The following is a 15,683-nucleotide window of genomic DNA, read 5'->3' as shown; positions in this document are numbered from 1 at the left end:
GGCCTGTAGTCTTCCAGTCTGTTGTCCAGAGTTTCATGTCCTTATGTATTTATATTTGAATTTGACTTAGTAATTTATCAGAAAGAAACCCACTTCTAATACCCTCACGTCCTCCAGCACTCATGCCTACTCTGCAGATGCCATAAAAGATTCAGCATAAAAAATGAGAGTTCATAGATTTGTTCCAGTAATTGTGTTTTATAGAACACTAATTAAAATGAAGCAGGTCAGGAGTCTTTGTTCGTGCTATAGACCTGTTCTAGCATGTGACTATGAACACAAGAGACAGCACAGTGAGCAAAAGTCACAGTGAGTAAGGAAGTATCCCGTGGACTCACTTGCCGTTGTCTGTTGACATTTGGAATTCTCAGAGATTTTGCTTTGCTTGTTTTGATGATGTTGTTGTTTTTGTTTTAAACAGCAACCCGCAACAAGAAATAAAGTTTATGAATAGCTGGATTTATGAAGGGGCTATTATGTATCACAGAGGTAGATGCAGTCCAGTGAACTAATGACATCTTTTGTAATTTTAATTGGGAACTTAGAGAGGAGAATTCCCACAGGGTTGAGTAATGGAGCTTTCATCCACGTCTTGTATTAAATACGGAGTGGGTATTGATTAGGTCTAGCTTTCATAAGCCACAGCCTGGTATTTATTCCAAAGCTTGATATAAGTGTTCCCTCTCCTACTCTCAAATCTACATACCATGTTTTAATTAAACGGTCTGACAGAACCCCTATTGTGGAGACCTTTGGCTGATAGCTGGGAACTTCAGAATGGGGTTTAGTAGAGGAGGTCATGCTTTTATGTGAACAAGTAGGAGCTTGATGTTCCTTGTGGTATTTCCACTGAAGGAGCTGTGTGTTGTGAAACACCAGGGCTGTGAAATATTGGTGTGAAGACCTTGTTCTGCTGCTTAGTGTTAAAACATCAGTCCAGTGTGGTAAAGAGGCTGTGTGTCAGTAGTCTCAGGCATGAGCAAAAGCAACAGATGCCGCTAGAAGACAATAGTGTACATTCTGAGGGCCAAAAGAGTGATGAATATAAAGCTACATACTCTTGTGTGGACACACAAACTAAATTCTCTCACACTTCTGTTAGGAATGGCAGAACGTCCCAAATAAAATGTGAAATGTAGATTGAATGTCTTTTCTTGGAAAGCTTCTTCTCACTCCAAATGCAACATCCAAAGCATTTTGTTTTTGAAGTGATGGTGGGCTTTTAACATAGTGAAGAATGAAGAGAGTAGCAGTTTCCTTCAACCTAAGACAAAATCTCAGAGTGTCCTAGAGAAGACAGGACAAATGATGAACGTGTAACTCTTTAGAGAGCTCAGCTTCCTCTTTTAAATTTATCATATTATTTCAAATAAAAGTGAATAACTATGGATTACTTCTGTAAGAACAAAAAGATTATCCCATGGTTATTAAACATTTGTTTTAAGGTCAAAACATTAATTCCTCTTGCTGCTGTAGTTATGGAATGATATTTCTTTACTCGGATATTCTTTACTGTCCTTACTTGGATATCATGTACGTTTATTTCACATCAAGATTCAAATATTCTAGAAAAGTATTGTTTGAATACTACGCTTTACTTTTTTCTAGTAGAAGAGAGAGGCTAGAAGGCATAAACTGATTGGGAATCACGGTTGACCATTGAAGGCTTTCTTTTTTTTTATCGTGTCCTTTTAAAGGAAATAGTTTGTTGTGGCGTGAGGTATGGCATAATCCTGCTCTAAAATCATTAACTTTCATAGGAGATCTGGAGATCCTCAGTATGCATACTGAAGGATAATGCCTGTGCTTATTTCTATGACTGCTGACCTCTGCTGCCTCTATTAACAGAAAAGGACACAGGCTCAGAGAGAGGAGAGATTGCATGTGGGTCTTCCCTATGTCATACCCTGAATCAACACTACCCTGTTAGATTGGCGGGGAAATGAAAAAGCACTTTTCAGAGCGTCTCCTACTCAGTAGCAGTACTAATTCTTAAGCACCATCTGTTAACTCTTTTCCATTGCTTTTTTTCCATATATGCACTTTAATCATTTTTGTATTTCACCATTTCATTAGCATGGGTTCTTTTCTCCAACAGTACAGAAAATAGCATAATATGTTAATAAACCAGCCACTTTAAATTCACACAACTGTAACTAAATGTGTTGCAGTTGCTTGCATATATTTAATTTCAGTCTGGTAGATTTGTTTTTTTTTAAGTAGAGCTCAACAGGAGAAATAATTTTCTTAAATACTCTTTGATAGTGCCTTTTCCAGAACAGACATAGACATACAGGTGCAATAAAAATTAATCTGTTATATTGAGTAAAAAAATAGTTTTTCTAGTGAGTAAAGTCATTACGATTAAATGTTGGAAAATCAATTTTCAAATACACAGAATCATGTACAGTATTAAACAAAAGTGCAAAATGCATCATCTAAGAATTCATTAAATACCATCAATTAGCTACTCAGGCATTAACTGGCCAATGGCTAATTTCATATAATGAGGCTTGTAATTCATTTATAGATACATACTAATTTATTATTTGTTATCCAGCTTGTACGTGCAGGCCAAGAGACAGATTTTTATAGTGAAAACTTATTTTGACAATTTAGAGGTACTGTTATTTTTGGATATTACCAACTGAGAGTCTAAAGATGATTTAAAATGGTGACTCTTCTCACTTAATAAATGCAACCTTTTCCTTCTCTTGATTTTTGACTGAATTGTAAATAGGCTATTAATTGTAGGCATATGTCAATTACAAGTATATGTTGAATTGATTAAGATTGTGTACAGTGCACTCTGTAACCAGCTGTTTATGCAACAAGCATTTTGTGGATCATATTTGTTTATTCACAGGATATATCTGGTTTCCCTCTCTTTTAACAATCATTGGATATTTACAGTTCATATTTACAGTTAATTTACAGATTTTTTCAGTTAATTGATCCCTGAACCTGTAAACCTTGAAGGAAGACTATAAGTAAGCTGATACATTGCTTTGTCTCTGCTTAAAACAAAAATTCCCCCTCCTTTTTAGTACAATATTTAAGGTATAATTGATCATTTCTTCATCTCCAGCCCCCTGTGTCATTGGTAAGTTGTAGACTATTTTAAGATTTTTGCCTCTGGCTTTCTTAAAGACTAAAATTTAAATTCTAGTCCTTACTTACTGGTTTTCCCTTTTCTTGTGTGTCTCTTCATTGTGGATATTATATTCCAAATAATATGAGAGAGAAAATAAATACATGTATGAATATATAAAATATGCACATGAAACTTTGTAGTATGCAATGTTGGGAGACATTTACGTTTGGATTTATTGGTACTGATCTCAAAAAAGAATGCATGTCCGGAATGAACTAAAACAAAGATATATTTCTCATTGTTGTGTAGCTATTTTAGCAAGTGAATTCTTATAAAAAAAGCGATAAAAAAGACAATCCTGAAAGCTGCTCACTTGGAATGAGACCAGCCTCCTAAAACATGGATCTCTGTGTTCTTAAGATCAATTAAGTTGCATTTATTAATGTGTGTGAATGGAGAATGCATTGTGATTTAGAAAAAAAGAAAATAAACTACAGCTTACATGAATGAAAAGACACAGATACAAAAAATGTTAATGGCAGAGTACTTAAAACATACTCTGTGTGACTATAAGCTATTTGGAAACTGTACCCAATTTATGCAGTTTCACTGCATTTATTTTATCTACTGTAGGTTGAAACGTGTTGAGTAACACACTCGACAGGTGGAAGGGTTAATAACATTTATTGGCACCGTAAGTCACTCCAAAAACCACAGGATATTCAATTATGTAGACTGTGATTCAGCTGGATCAACAGTCTGCATGAGAGGCAGTGAAGGATTACAGGAAGCTGCAGGATTTGTCAAAAGATCACAACCTAATCAGATGCAGAGGTTGATGAGAGACTTAATGACATTTAGAAAGGTCAAGTGCTATACATGTCATTCACACCTGCTGCTGCTGACAAGTGTGCGAACATGACTAAGTCAGGAAAGCAATATTGGAAAAAGATCAATGCTTTGCTAAAGCTCAGGGTATTCTCTGTAGTTATATGATCCCGTGATGAAATTGCTTGTGTTGTGGTGATATCTATAAAAAAAGAACTTTCTGCTTGCAGACTGGTGTTTCATGGACTTATAAGTCCTGGTTCAGTGTCAGTGTTGAATACTGTACGTTATCCTGTAATAGTGGGGGAAAATGTAGATCAATTAAATGAGTTCCTCCTGAAAGACAAGGGTCGCTGTTCCACCTAGGGCTAAATAAATTCAGATTGTCTGCTGTTGCTTCTTTAGTAGTTTGATGTGTCAGTCATTGTTGAGTGCAAAAATCAAGCAACATGCAATTATCATTAACACAAAGACACTGCGTTCAATAGAAAATAGCATACTGGAACAAGAAATGCTTAGAAACTTGTTCAATTCACAGGTGTGTTCTTTAGTTCTAGCACAAAGTTACCCATTTAAAAACACAAAGATTTTAATACCTTAATTCAGCACATTTAATCATTTTGACATTCTCTCTTTGAAAAGCCTATGTTATAAATAACAAGAAAGCCTGTTCCTGTCTACAGTGGGAGACAGAGCGAAACAAGCATTTTGGAAGGCAGAAACGAGCATTGGTGTCTAGTACCATTCACTCAGCTAAAGCACACTGATTCACGTGTGGCTTCTAGAGCAAATCTTTATTTGCAAAGGGATATGAAAACGTGTGTTCTTCTCCTTTCCTAAATTTAAAAGCTAATAAGCATGGTGAGCCCTTTAAACCTGAGGTGGCTCAGGTGCAGGATCAAGCAATATTCTCAGAAACCTCAGTCCAATAACATATTGGAAGAATCTGTAAACCTATGCAGATGCTTTTTTTATATTAAACATCGCTCAGTTTGCCATTTTTCTTTGCCTCTCAATCGTTGGCCAGATACTGTTAATAAATTACACACACAGGGCAGTCAAAATGTTATTATTATTTCACGTGGTGGGTTTAAACGTTTTTGCATATTGTAAGTAAACAGAAGTCTTTTAACATGTCAAAGGCAGCAAAAGAGGCACAACAATTGGAATAGAAGCACGTCCACTGACAGAGCCAAGAATGCCGTGGATGACAATCCCACACTACCCCCCGAACCGGGACTGTGATTCTCCTAGCAGCGGTGCTCAGTCTAGTGGCTAGTAACGGGACCCGGGCTCGAACCTGTGTTTTTTAACTTAACCTGCGTCTGGTTGAGCGTCTTGACCTGCTGAGCTCTGCAGCGGACAGTTTTGTCATTCATGGTGAAAAACCTCCTAGGATATCTCTTCTTGTTGCAAGTCAAAGGATGAAGAACCGCTTTACGGTTGATGACGGCGTTCAAGCAAGCAACCATCTTTGAACGCCGTCATCAGTCCTCTACTTCAGGAGAAATGCAACGACGATCACGGTTGATGAAAGGGGAAATGAGGTTAAAAAAACACCCTAAAATTCGCAGTTAAGTCATGTTGTGTGTGTTTGCGCATCTGGGTGGTCTTAATGGTAGAATAATGTTAGGTTGTATTTGTGGAGTTTAGATTTATCCTGGATTTCATGGAATGTTCGCACATCCATATGTTAGGTTGATGACCGATTCATTATGCTTATTTTTGATGCACGGTAAATTGATAACAGATATGAATCTGCTATTAAATTTTAATAAAGACATAATTGTAATCCTACTGTGACATTTCATAAAAGCCCTCAGATCAAATGCGCATGCTGGCACACCACTTACAGCGGTAGAGTGTTTTTTCCTGCCTAACTCCTCCCAGGAGGGGAGGGGGAACTCAGCCCAGCAGAGAGATGACTTCTTTGAAAGGGAGCAATTAGGTTCAGCAGCTTGTCCTGTACAAAGAATTTCTAAATTAATAAGTAATTAAAAGGCTTTTGGAGCGCACTGATTTAAGCACTTCGGCAGTGTCACTACACAGTTTAATGAGCACTGCAGCATGGTGCTTGAAAGAAAATAAAAGCAAAAATGTATATGAGCAGGAAGAAATTACATCAAATACAAAATCTTTTTAACCTTCTGTGCCATGGATGATAAGTAACCTCATTTTGCAATACAAAAGTAAAAATAACAAACCAATAATTATCCTCTTTGTGATTAGTCAGAATGAAGCAGCATATGCTTCTGATGACAAGAATGCTTGTCTTAAGTATCAAGTTCTGTCAGGAATGTGTATTTAAATGCTGCTGTTAGTTAAGCATTTCATTCAAAGCCAGTTCCCCTTGTAATTAGTATAGAGCTAATTTATCCCCACTAGTATTCATTAGAGATTCATTTATGTAGATTTGACAAGAACAGTTCTTAAAAATGCTGGAATTCAAAGTACTTCTCTCATACTTTCCCTGGAATGAGAATTCTTATTTTTCAAAAACAAATTGCCAAACTAAATGTTAGCATTGCTCTAGTCAGTGTAGTACCACTGTTTAGAGGTAGTTCAGTTTGTTCAAAACTATACAAGAAGGAAGTTGTTTAAGTGAATAAAAGGATACTGTAGTGCATGAACACTGGAAGTTGCTGTTGAAAATCTGTTTCATGAATAATTTCAAAAGCTTTGATGATTTTATGGTTGAGCTGTGCAGTTATAAAGTGTGATGATCCTCTTGTATGAAACAAGGAATTAAGTGGAAATGAAAAAATTGCACATACTGTATACTGTGTAAGTACTATACAGTACATACTGTATCAATACACATATCAATGTTCACACTACCTCCTGTAGACTCTGTTCAGTTGAGGCTGGTCCTTTGCTCACTGTACCCAGGACCCAAATCTTGATTTGAATTTGGACTTGACTTTATCTTCAAATCCAAACTCAAAACTCACACTTCTGCCAGGGCCTTTTTACATTGGCCGTCTATTCTATCAGAATAAGCTTTTTTGTGTGCTTTTTCTTTTTTTGTGTGCTTTTTCTTTTACTGTTTATTGTACTTTATGTTTTTTCTTTATCACTTTGTACAGTGCTTTGGGCTTGGAAAGGCACTTTATACAGTTATTAAAATATCTTACTGTATGTTTAATTAAGACTCTTTAAATACAGCACATTTTCTCTTCTCTGGCTAGACCTCAGTCTTGTTCTCTTTCCACTAAAAAGAAAAGTAAGGACTGTGTCTAGAAGACTACAGCTCTAAGACACTCGACAGTAGTATAATGTGTTGTATTGTGTTGTCTTGGTACAGCAGATCCCTCATTTCTGCACCTGTGCTTAGAAACACTGATGTTCTCTCTCACCCCCTCCCTCCCCCATCCACCACCACTATCAACTCAGATGGGAAACATTTGTTTAACCCACCTGAGCAGAAACAGCTTTTCCCATTATTTTAGCTGCTGGAATACAGCAGGCACAATTGCTACAGAAAAAAGAGCTCTGGCTTAATCTACAAAGAAAAGTAAATTAGAAATATTACAAAGATAATTCAAAGTGCTGTAGCTATAGGGGTCCAGTGGTGTAACCAAACAATGATTTCCTGGATGGGGGGCTCATATAACAAGTATGTTTTAACCTGTGAATACCATGTACTTATATTATTTAACTGTAATCCACATGTCTACATCTGTAGGTTTGCTTCAAAGGTAGCCAAATGAAATTGTACACTACAGTCAAATGCCAAAGAGTCTCTTGAATACACAATGTGGATATCTTTACATTATTTGCAACCTGTGAACTTCTGTTTATACAAACTGTGCCTCATTGTCTACTCTCCAGGAAAGAAACTCTACACGTGGCACATACTGTAACAAAACTGCTGTCACTTTCAAGCAGTTTAATTCACATTTACATTAAAATGTAAGATATTTTATCAAAATTTAATCAAATTAAGATCAAAATCATTAGTACACCCAGTCTTGTTTATGCAAGATCAAGCAGAAAAAAATCACTGATTCATGACCAGGTGTTTCATCCCCTTATAGCAAATACCTTGTTGCTGATGCCTTATTGCTTTAATCAGAGCTCAAATCTAGGCACAAGGAATGGCATTTCGTGTTCTGATGAAGTTCCAGTCAGGCTCAGATAGTGTTTGGGGTGGGCTTTGAAATGCTTTTGTCTAATTATCAATGATGTCCCGGGGATATCAGGTCCCAGATGGTTGATGGTACTTTAATCTTGATTCTGGGAAAAGCACAAAAAATCCATTCCAGTGTTTATATTAGTTTATATTGGAAGCTTGAATTGGTCTAGGAGCAGGACTGCGGCTGAACTGATTGATAATTATGTATTCCCTTTACCCTTAGACACCCCTGAATCGTACTGGCACTAATTCTAAATGATTGCTGAGATACTGTACATCATTTGGATGAAACAGACAGTGGTGAAACTCTCAGCCATTCTACTTTGTGGAATATAATACCAGTGTTTTCTAAGATCATAAGTGATCTTTCTTTCTTCATTGAAAAGCGGCGTGACATAATGTACAGTTCAAAATTAATGAGCCTGCTTTGTGGTGTCCTAAGGTTCGATTTGTCCAGGTTTCTGACAACCACACTGTCATGGTGAAATGGCCAATAATTTGGCAGCCATGATTAACCTTTTTGTCTGCATCCTTTCACAGGGATTCTAGGACTCTTAATCCAGAAACACTTTAGAAGCCAAAATCTATCCTTAAACTATGCTCACATCCTCCTTCAGCTCTCAGTAATCAACTAATTGCTTCCTAAGTCTCTCTATTGACAGATTTCAGACTTTCAAACTTCCTTTGGAACACACCTCAGAGAATTCCACTTTTCAGGTCACTCTTTCCCATCTCTTGTATACATTATCACATTCTCTTTTTTTGCCCTCCATAACCACTACTAAACCTCATATTCCTGCTTCCTTCCTCATTCTCCCTCACTCCCGAACAGGAAATGGGATTTTCTGTTTTCCAGCAGGGAATTAACATTTATTTGTTCCAACATTGGGCTTTTTTAGCAGTTTTACTAACTTCTGCGCCTCTGCTAATATAAATACACTGTTCAACTTCCTGGAATTATTTGCACTTTTAACCTCTGGAACTCTTATGGATCTTTTGTCTTATAAGCAAAATATAAAGTGATCTTGTTAGGCAGTGGACATGATTGCATGTGCAGTACAGTACTATGCCTAGATTAAGTCTTGAACCTCTTCCTTTCTTGCTGTGTAGCAGATTTATCTAACAAGATGCTTATGTTTCTTGTGGGGGGATTTCGTTAGCAGGTACACAGCTTTTGGATTAAGAATTCACAGGCTTACCTTCTGTGTACATAAGTAACACTGTTGAAGAAGCTGATTCCTGTGATTCTCTTTGAAGTTAAGCCTTTTTTGAAGATGGCAGATTAAAAAGAAGGAAGCATAAGATGTTTACTACTCCTGGGACTCACAAGAACTCATCTGAACACTAGTATGTAAGGAGTATCATCCCAGAGCAGAAAATTAGAACAAGGCGATCTGATATTTTTCACTTTTCAAGATAATTAAATTTTTGTAGAGTTGAAATTGATGAGTCAAACTTTCTGAAAATGTACACATGTATTTGGGATACTTTTGTTACAGTTATAATTTGTTGTAAGAAAACCAACGTTAAGCCTTTTCCTCCAGAGCAAAATTTTGGTTTAATTTGCTGAAAGTAATTATGAAAGTACAAAGATTTTGTAATGAAGCTGGAGATAAAACTATTGTGGGTAGTAAAAGTAAAATTAATATTTTCCACATAAACACAACTCTGCTATTTTCATTATAACAATAATAATTCCTTGCATTTACAGTATTTAGCATTTTTCCTCTTAAGAATACTTGAGTGCTTTACATGTAGTACAGTCACCATTCTATCCATCACAGAAGTGCAGTACACACCTGGATAATGCACAAAAACAACTGTACACTACCTGCCTGACCACAATGGCTGATAAGGTGAGGACGTCAGAAATTTCTTTACTATGTGATTTAAGGTGGGACTTTAAGCAGGCCATTGTACAAGCCTAGAGTGGAGTTTAACAAGGACACTGGGGTTCACGGCTGTGATTTTTCATGACCAGGTATATCAGTCCAATATTAGAGAACAGATGTGCTCTCTTTTAAGAGCGTTTTTTGCCATTGGCCTTCTGTAAATGCCACAATGTGGAAAGAGAGTGAAGGAAAGCAGGGAGTTGACGAGATTGCTCAAATATTGTGCTTAGGCTACTGACTGTATGTCTAGTTGTTTAGAATACCCTTTTATGGTGTATACTGTATACAGTACAGTTTCATTCATAGAGCTTTCAAATATGTATTGTAATGCCCTCAGATATACTGTATAGTCCAAGGGGTACAGTATTGTAATTGATACTTTCGGTCCTGCTGTAGTCTATACTTCAGAATGCGTTTGTTGGCACTCCTTCATTTTGTAAGATAAGCTAAAAACACAAGAAAACTAAAAATGAGAACAGCATGCTTGACTTATTCTTTTCTTAGGTACTGTACTTTAGGTCTTCTAAAGAGGATTTAAGCTCAGTTATTCACTTATTTAGGAAATAAAGGTCTGTTTCATGCCAACTGTTGTGATGTTATCAGTTGGGCTTTTGTGTTTTTAAAGATGCAGTTTTGAAAACTGATTGGAGACTAGAAATTACAGGACAACACTGGTATGATAAGCTAGTCAACACAGCATGCCTGGTAGTTGACACATGTCTCCGAATGTGGTTTGATTAAAGGTAACGTCGTTAGATGAAGGTGTATGTTACAAGGACTCAGCATGAGTCAGGGAGCCAAGCATTTCAAAGTGGTTCCAAGGTTTGAAACACGTTTATTAGGGCATCTAGGCTGGCAGTGGTTGACTACTGACACCATGCGATTGGATATTCCCAAGGTTTCCCATCAGAAGAGATCTGTGACCATGGTGCCGTCAGTGTTAGGGAGCAGATTTGTGAGGGGTGTGAGATTGCATGCTTGTGTCTGAACCGGTGAAGGTGAGGTGGTGGGAGGTAAGGACAGCTTCTATTTTCTCTACTCACTGTAAGTCAAGCAGATGAGGAGCAGGAGTTTGTATAATTTCTGTGGAACTTTGACAGTATTGAACTATGCTGTATATCGAACTATAATTATGACAGCAGGCAACAGTTAATCATGTAGAATAAGTAATATATAAATGTTTAATTTTTAGAGACACTGAAATGACTGGGGCAAAATGCTTGTCTTTTAAAGTTCATGCTTTTCATTTAAGCTCTCTCTGACACCTGTTAATTACATTATCAGTCTGTTCAGAGATCAAGTAGCTTATCTGTCTAAAGTGATAATTTAAAAATAATTTGCATTTTTTTCTGATTAAAGGTTTTAACACTAAAACTATTATGGCCTTACATAATGATCACTATTAACTATTCAGTGTAAGTGTTAGAGAGATATGTTAGAGAGAAACCTACAGTATAACTTATATGCTTTTTTACACTTATACGAGGGTTATGTGACACCATTGTATTTTTTCATGCAGTCAAATGTGCTTTATATTTAACCAGTTAAATTAAAAAGTTAAAATAAACCTTAGATTAAAAAAAAACAGTTATATTATAAAACTATATATACAGTACTGTATTACAGTAAACAAGTAATATATACCATCTCTGTAGCACCAACACAATTCCCAATCTCATTTCCTTTCATGAAATCATTTTAGAAACTGGTTTTGGGCCACTGACTGCACTCTGAGAAATTCTGACCTTCCAGAACAGCCTTTGAAAATAATGCTTTTTATTCAGTTATGCCTTAATGATTGACATCTAGCAATCTTTGTTTGAATTTAAAGAGGAAAACACTGACATTTCATATGTCACTGCTTATAAAGTTCCATAAACATATAGAAGTATTTGGAAAATGTTACATCCATCCTGTTATATTACACATTTAATCTTATTTCTGCAACTATGCTCAGTATAACAGAAACCAAGCTAAAGATATTTTTTGCTGTGGTTATTTAAGGTTCCTGCCACATGTCTCTGCCTGCCACATGTATCAAATACATTATACCTTACCAATGGAACTCTCAATGTGAAAAAATACATGAGAACAATTGGTGTACATGAATTATCCCAAGCTAAAGAGATTTCTTTACATATTTTTCAAAAGTAAGTCTTCTTACATTCTTCACCCTGATGAAAAAAGATTCTGAATTAAAGGCGGTAGATTTTGACATTAACAAGGAGAGAGAATGCAGGCACCACAATATGTCCTCTTCAGTTTGTTGTTCATGGATGCTTGACAAACATTAGAAATAGATTTGATAATTCTTATAAAACATATTTTTTTCTTCCCTTATACTTTAGGAGATTCCTTTCTCTTCCTATCTATTTTTTCCTTACTTTCACAACCCTTCTTTTATCTTGCAGCTTTGTTTGATCCTAATCTCTTCAGGTCCCAGAAACTAAGCAAGGCTGAGCCTGGTCAGTAGTGGCTTACTGTACATAATGTGGTGGACCAGTAGGTGGCGCTCTTCTCTCTGACCCAGTAGTTCTAATCCAGTGCCACCGTATGGTGAGGAGTGCTTTAGGAGGTATCATCATTTGAATGAAACATTAAACTGAGGTTCTGACTTATCTAGACATGAATGATCCTGTGGCACTATTTGTTAAGAGTAACGGTGTTAACCCTGATGACCTGACTAAATTACGCTTTAGGCTTGTACAGTCTGTCCTCCTTAATGTCCGTCCTTAATTCAATTAGTGAAGTAATTTCTCACTTTTATACCTGATCTGCTTTGCAGTGGGCTTGCTAGTGAATAACAGGTCCTGCACTTCGGTGGTAGATGAAATGGGTTGCCTCTTATAGGTTAAATGCTTTTTGTAGCCTTTGGGATTAAACAGAATGTACAAAGGCACTTATTGTCATTATTAAATATGGTGTATTTTCTCCTATCTAATTGAACTCTTGCATATAACACTACATTCTAGGTGAGAGCTGCTTCGGACCTTGCATCATATCAACAGCTTCTCACTCAAGCTTTATTTCAAGATTGGATGTCCAGATTTTTTGTTGTTTTTTTTCCCAACAATGTGTGTCTGTTTCTAGCTTGGAGAAATATTGGATTGGGAATGCATCAGCATAAAGAACTACCTCAGCTGCAGAATAATAGATGGTGCAACTGTATGCTCTGTATAGTTTTTTTAAACACATTTATCACTGTCACGTTAACAAAATAGCATTTCATCCAAATCAACACCCCCGGGCATGTGTCATATTGTGCCTCCAACCCAACAGAATACATCCCTTACTCTAGTGTACAAGTGTAGTAACTTTGGACTCAAATGTAATAAATAGTTTACACAGCAGTATTGAATGATCAACCATGTTGAACGCTTTGGAAAGGTCAACCAACCCAGTTGCTGTAAACAAAAGCTCGAGGCAAGCTGCATGAGTATAATTTGTACCGCAAGCAATAACTGACACATGAACACATCCTTGGCAAAAGATCAAATCACATATTATTTCATGCATTTTTGTATTGAAAAGCACCAACTGTATTTTAATTTGGTGCAAAATGGCTATAAAGGGTGGTTTTAAAATAACAGTGTAACATTTAATGCTAAAATATGGATCGCTATGATGCAGTAGTGCTTTATAATGCTAAACTGCGCTAATGCTTCAGAAGGCACAGGTTTTTAAACAACATTAAAGCTGCTAATCAGGTATATTTTGTCAGGTTTTTTTATAATACCTTTACCCTAATGGAGAAAGCTAAAATGTCAACACAAAGCAAATGCACAAGTTACTTACTTATTGTATTCTGACTTGCATTGCTTTTCATCAAAGTATTTGTGTTAAAGAAAAACAGAATTGAAAAGGTATCCCAGAGTCTAACAGCGAAGTACAGTATAGTAAAGAGAGTCAAAGAGACTTATTGAAGGTGTTTAGAAGTTTAATGCTGTTTGATATCAACTCATTTTTCATTTTATTTGGCTAACACTATGGTTTACAATCATAAAAATATAGTACATACAGCATATACAGTACTGTGTATTATTTAAATATCTAGATGTCAAAAATATGATAATTTATAGACCCGCATGTAGGTTATACCAATATCCAGAGCTCAAATACTGTTTTTTTCTCAAAACCAAGGATAGAAAACACAATGTGAATACAAGAACCTGTAGTTTTACAGTTAAAGTGATTGTGCAAAGTCCAGGTAATTTGCCTGTGAAGAGCCATTCTGAACCTGATAGAAACTCACACAGGAACTTGTTTCTGATTTGTTGTTGATCTGTGTCAAGGCTGTGTGGTGCCTTTTGTCTGAGAGTGCATCATGGCTTGATTTCAACGCTTAGAATGTGTACTCTGCACCTGTCTTCTGAAAGAGCAGTATGTGTTCTGTTGTTCTACAGTTAGTTCATATGGCATAATGCCACTTGGAAGAGCTATGAACCTGGAGTTCTTGAGTAAGAGAGGCACAAAGCTTTTACACTTGGCTTTGAAATTACTTTATTTATTTTGCACAACACGATCTCGTGTCATACGGGATAACAAAGTGGCTACTTTTCCCACTTAGTCTATAAAGTTAAAAAAGTTTTCATAAATGTTTTACAGAACATCACACAGGGATGCATTTAACACACACTGTGAGGTAGACTAAATACGTGCACTCTGTGTGACAGAAGATGAAATGAAAGTCACTGATATGTGAAGTTATAAATTGCCTGCAATGAAACTTCTCATTTCTCAGCATTTCTTTCATTAAAACTCTAGTGTATCTTTCATACAGGCTGCTCTTACGAAAGCTTTGCAAAAGTATATTTTCCACGATCCTACTGTAGCTGCATCTTAAAAATTGTGTCATAAGCATGGGATCTGTAATGAACAAAAAGTGAAAAAATGAACAGTGAAACATGAAGCACAGAGCACAAGAGGAAACGACTTATACAGGAAGTGCATCTAAAAGCGAGAATTGGGCGTACTTCTTTACCCAGAGGGTTGTGAAAGTATGGAACAAGCTTCAAGAAATAGCTGGATGAGATTCTTGGGTCAGTTAACTACTAACTACCAAAGAGGCTAGACAGACAGAATGGCCTCCTCTCAACTGACACCTTCCTCATGGTCTTATACTAAATATACTATTGAGGGCAATGCTTCTTTTTAAGATTTTCAGTTCATCTACAGTATTTAATGGGTTTAATTCTGATTTTCTAAATGTGGAAGATGCCTGATGATCATTGGTATCTAGGCAGATGGGCAGATGTTTCTTATTCCAGAAATGTAAAAAATAGGGGGAAATGCTCATCAGCTTTGCTCAAGAACAGGCAGTGGGAGAGTCGGGTGATACATTGTTATCAGTCGAGGCTGCAGAGCAGGCTGTTCTAAACTGTGGTTTCCCCCCCCTCAGACCCCCCCACCGTGGAGCCGGTGTTCACCGAGATCCGTCAAGGCCTGAGCCGGAACATTGTGATGAACTGCAGGGTGCTGCGCGCTTACCCTTCTCGGGTTCTCAAGTACGAGTGGAGGCTGGGCTCCCGGCTGCTGACCTCAAGCCAGTTTGACTCGCGGGATGACACCGAGTACATCTTGAGGAACCTGCAGCGGGAGAGCTACGGGGAGTACACCTGTGACATCATTAACGAGGCCGGTGCGGGGAGGTGCAGCTTCCTGGTCACAGGTAACATTCTGCCGTCCGCCAAGGTGCTCTTTCTCCAGACTGATTCTGATTTCTATTCAGGTTTTG

The 15,683-nt window shown here is 37.0% G+C and overlaps 1 protein-coding gene across 1 annotated transcript in view; it reads left to right on the top strand.

The window, feature by feature from the left end:
• The window catches only part of mdga2a (MAM domain containing glycosylphosphatidylinositol anchor 2a), a 141,378-nt gene that overhangs the window by 60,542 nt on the left and 65,153 nt on the right, over window positions 1-15,683 (top strand). Inside the window, exon 8 of the mRNA XM_088925161.1 lies at window positions 15,348-15,617. Coding sequence (XP_088781287.1) covers window positions 15,348-15,617 — 270 coding nt within the window. The remainder of the gene's footprint in view (window positions 1-15,347; window positions 15,618-15,683) is intronic.

Source organism: Atractosteus spatula, chromosome 9 (genome assembly GCF_055471065.1).
Source record: "Atractosteus spatula isolate fAtrSpa1 chromosome 9, fAtrSpa1.hap1, whole genome shotgun sequence".
Classification (NCBI taxonomy): Eukaryota; Metazoa; Chordata; class Actinopteri; order Semionotiformes; family Lepisosteidae; genus Atractosteus; species Atractosteus spatula.
The sequence above is the reverse complement of the archived record's forward strand: the minus strand, read 5'-3'. Positions and strand labels throughout refer to the sequence as shown.